This window comes from Trichechus manatus, unplaced genomic scaffold, assembly GCF_000243295.1.
Source record: "Trichechus manatus latirostris isolate Lorelei unplaced genomic scaffold, TriManLat1.0 scaffold00227, whole genome shotgun sequence".
Taxonomy (NCBI): Eukaryota; Metazoa; Chordata; class Mammalia; order Sirenia; family Trichechidae; genus Trichechus; species Trichechus manatus.
In genome coordinates, this window is record NW_004444163.1 from 407,957 (window position 1) to 412,448 (window position 4,492).

At 41.1% G+C, this 4,492-nt stretch overlaps 1 protein-coding gene across 1 annotated transcript; it reads left to right on the forward strand.

Moving 5' to 3' along the window:
* The first annotated feature begins 2,482 nt into the window (after positions 1-2,482).
* Positions 2,483-3,912, forward strand: LOC101354230 (olfactory receptor 6X1). Its single transcript, XM_012559253.2, is given in 5 exon segments — positions 2,483-2,610; positions 2,612-3,207; positions 3,210-3,357; positions 3,359-3,417; positions 3,420-3,912. Coding segments are annotated over 5 exon segments (930 nt in total). The 5' UTR covers positions 2,483-2,572; the 3' UTR covers positions 3,509-3,912.
* The last annotated feature ends 580 nt before the right edge of the window (positions 3,913-4,492 follow it).

The following is a 4,492-nucleotide window of genomic DNA, read 5'->3' on the forward strand; positions in this document are numbered from 1 at the left end:
GGTACTGCCACTTCTGCTGGCACCATTTCTGCTGACACTGCTGCTGCTGCTCCTGGGGCCTCCTGATGCAAACCCAGGCAGGTTCCTTACAAGAGAGAATATGTCTCTCCCTCTGTGTGCCCCACTTTGTCACCTAGATAGCACAGTAGTGCTGTCTGTGACCAGGATCTCAAGAGAGCTCATTCAGCATAAAGCATGCATCAAGGACACCATGCTGTCCCCACATACACACATTCAGACACATGCAAACACACACACATTTGCCCATGTTAGCGACTCCCTCATTCAAGATTCCCCCTGCCAAAAACATTGAGAATCCATCAAGTTCAGCTGACTCTCAGGAGGCCTGCCCCACCTGTGAGGTTGTCAGACGTGCCAGGACAAGCCCTAATCCCAGCTTCAGCTCCATTCCCACAAACACTGCATCCTTGTCTGGAGTGCATTTTCCCTTCCCCACCACACCTTCCTATTTAACTTCTCTAGGACTGAGCATTTGAGGGCAGTGGTGGTTCCGTGGTAGAATTTTCACTTTCCATGCGGGAGACTCAGGTTCAGTTCCCGGCCAATGCACCTTACGTGCAGCCACTACCCATCTGTCAGTGGAGGCTTGTGTGTTAGCTATGATCCTGAACAGGTTTCAGTGGCACTGTGCATGGTGTTCCCATGAGCAGGGCGCCAACTCCACGGCAGGTAACAACAAGATTCAGCTTAGCACCTCCTTCTCTAAAAACCTTCCTTTAACCCCTACCCAGACTAGGTAAGGGGCCTCTCCTGTGTGCTCCCAACACAATCTGTGCACAACACCACACTTTCACTTATAGGCTATGTTGTAATTATTATATACGGCCTCTCACCCTGTCCACAAACTCCTTAAGTGTCTAACAGGACTTGTAACAAGCAAGCTCTCAACAAATGCGTACGGAATTAATAGGTCTAATTCTCCAAATTGTGGGCTGTTTAGCCCTTGCAAATTGGGCTGGAAAAACTGCCATTCTCTGTGTGGGAAATGAAGATAATTGCCGATCTACCCTATACAGAGAGACCAGGCTTTCCACCAGTTATATTGGTCGTTAGTACAAGTTCAAATGCTATCTGTCTTTTTAGTTTTCTGGGGCTTGTGGCATTATAGACAAAGAATAATCCTCTCCTGGTCTAGAAAAGAGGTAGGAGGAAATAGACGTAATTTCTCCCGTAAGCACTCAGAGAATTAGTGTTTACTCTTTGCGGGGGGAAGAATTAAGCAACCTATCAATGAACTGTCAGCTGCCTCTTTCATGCAACATGTCCTGTGTGTGTACTTTGAAAATTGTGCAATTCATTTCACAGTAATTTACCTTACCCATGTTAATGCAAAACCATATGGAAAAATACCCTAAATAAAAGAAAAAGGAGCTTTACTATTTTCTAGTGAATATTAGTATAACAGAAAGAAAGTTCTCAGCCTATGAATTTCATATACAAATAGAATACTTTACTTGGTAGGAAAAGATACAAAACCACAAAAGAAAGTTTTGGTAGGAATATACTTTCCAGAATTCCCAATTTGTTATCCTTAGCATTTACTACTCTTTTCACTTTTTTAGATTGGCATCTACAGGTCTTTATTCAACAAAACTTTATTAGGTACTTACTATATACCAGAGGAGTTCCTGAATAATATAAATGGTTAACACACTCAGCTACTCACAAAAAAGTTGGAAGTTTGAGTCTACCCAGAGATGCCTCAGAAGAAAGGCCTGGCAATCTACTTCCAAAAAATCAGCCAAGAAAAACCCTATGGAGCAGTTTTACTCTAACATAACATGGGGTCACCATGAGTCAGAGTTAATGTGACAACAACCAGTAATTTTACCAGGTCCTGATTCAGCTAATCTTGGAATTTTGCATTAAAGTTTACTGTATTTCTCTACTTACTAAGTTTTATTCATTTAATTTTGAATATTTTTGAGTCTCCTTTAAAAAAATGTGCCTGAAGTACAATTTGGGAGTAGATTCTTATTTAAAAAAATCTATTCTAAGTTGTATCTCACCACTAATATAATGGCAATGGGTTTTAGTTATATAAATATATAGGTTATAATCAGCTTTCTTAAACATATCTATAATATAAAAGTCAAGAATTCTCTTTCAGAACATAACATGGGAGCGGAGGTTAACTTTTTATGTTTATGTACACGTCATTAGATAAAACTGTTTATGTATGCATGTCATTATATAAAACTGTTCATTTAAAAAAAAATCTGGATTATTGACAGATAAACCACTACATTTAAACTGATTTTTCTTGTAGCTGTATAAAGGTAAAAAAAAAAATACTATTCCATTATTCAAGGGTACTTAATACTTTCAAAGTCCGTTAAAAGTCACTTTAGCTGACAAAGGAGCAAACCAAATCATCAGTAAGAAAGTGGAGTTGTGTGTGTATGTGTGTGTGTATGTGTATGTGTCCATGTGGGTGGGAGTCCTGAAGGACCCAGAATCCTCCCTTTTTGTGTCAGAACTATATTCAAGCGTGTTGTAAAAGTTCTGAGGTGCTCCTTTCTTTTTCTGTTTTTCTAGAATATCAAGGGACATGAGAAATGGCACAACAATCACAGAGTCTATTCCCATACATACAGATCCCTCTCTTTACAGTGATCTTTCTCATCTACATATTAACCCTTGCAGGCAATGGGCTCATTATTGTCATTGTCTGGGCAGAGCCCAGGCTACAAATGCCAATGTATTTCTTCCTTTGCAACTTGTCCTTCCTTGAGATCTGGTACACCACCACGGTTATCCCCAAACTGCTAGAAACCTTTGTAGTGGCAACAACAGTCATTTGCATTCCCTGCTGCCTCCTGCAGGCCTTCTTCCACTTCTTCCTGGGCACTACCGAGTTCCTCATTCTCACTGCCATGTCTTTCAACCGCTACATGGCCATCTGCAAGCCCCTTCGCTACCCCACCATCATGACCAGCAACCTCTGCCTGCGGCTGGCCTTCAGCTCCTGGGTAGCAGGCTTCACCATTATCTTCTGTCAGACACTGCCACTCATTCAGCTGCCATTCTGTGGCAACAACATCATCAATCATTTCTACTGTGATGTTGGTCCAATCTTGAAAGCAGCCTGTACTGACACCACACTTTTGGAGCTCCTGGATCTCCTGGCAACCAGCTTGGTGATCCCAGGGTCAGTCCTCTTAACAATGATTTCTTATATCTACATATGTCCACCCTCCTACGGATTTCTTCAGCCACTGGCCGCCAGAAGTCTTTCTCTACCTGTACCTCTCACCTGATGGTTGTCTCCCTGCTCTACGGAGCTGTTCTGTTCAGGTACCTGAAAGCCACAATGCACTCCTCTTTTAAGATTAATAATAGCATCTGTGCTAAATACTATCCTCACCCCTCTTCTGAATCCCTTTATTTATACAATTAGAATAAGGAGGTGAATGGAGCCATAAGGAAGGTAACCGCTTGTTCAAGGGCTTGTCCTCAAGAGAATAATGTGCAACACAGTCCATAGTTTGAGTTGTAGCACTTAAGGAGCATTGTAAGTCTACCAGAGAATCAGTTCTAGCAGCTGGAAATGCCAGAGTTAGAGAAGCGTATCCAAGTCCTACACTGATGTTCCTAACACCTGAGCATCAAGAGTGATGGGAGTTGCAGGAAAACATCTGCGGAGCCATGCATCAGATCCAATTTTCTTCACCAGTTTGAATCACCAAGGTCCAAAGACACCAAGGGGTCTTTTGTCTAGCTCCAGTGCCAGGAAAAGCCAGAAAGCTGTTTTGAGGAAAAGGAGCCCTGGCTACAGAAACATGACAGAGCTTGAGACTTCACATTGCACCCTGCTGTTTATTGGGTTTCTAGAGTCCAAATGTCTTTCCAAAATGTATATAGTCCACCTTTCTCCAAGAAAGAAGGAAACATACAAGGGCCCATCCAAACAATATTATTAACAACCATCCGCTCAGATCCCTAGATATTATTTTTCTACTATCAGTATCTTGAATGACAAGACTGAGCTCATAGCTAGATCTGAGCCAAATCCTGGCTTGATATTGAGTTCTTGAGTTAATTTGTTCCTGAAAATGTACACTTTTCAGTAAAGCAATATTTTCATGATGTGTTCCTCAGGATATTAGTTATTAACAACAGGGTCTACTATTCAAACTTAGACAATGTTAAGCAGGTTCTTTCACTACAGAACTTCTTGGGAACTTTAAAGCTATGTTGAATAAAAAAAATTCCAAATCACAAGCTTATGCATATGTATGATGGATAATTTTATGTAAACTTTTGTTTGGTAAAACATTAGTCTAGTTGCTCTTATAAAGAAATTATATGTGATTAAATCAGTTGGCCTTAAGTAAAGCAGATTAACTTCCATAATGTCAGTGGGCCTCATTCAATCAGTCGAAGAACTTAGGATCAAAAAGGAGTTTCTCTAGGGCGTGTTCTGCCCCCGACATTTTTTCCAGAACACTCCTCTTATCACCTGATCTAC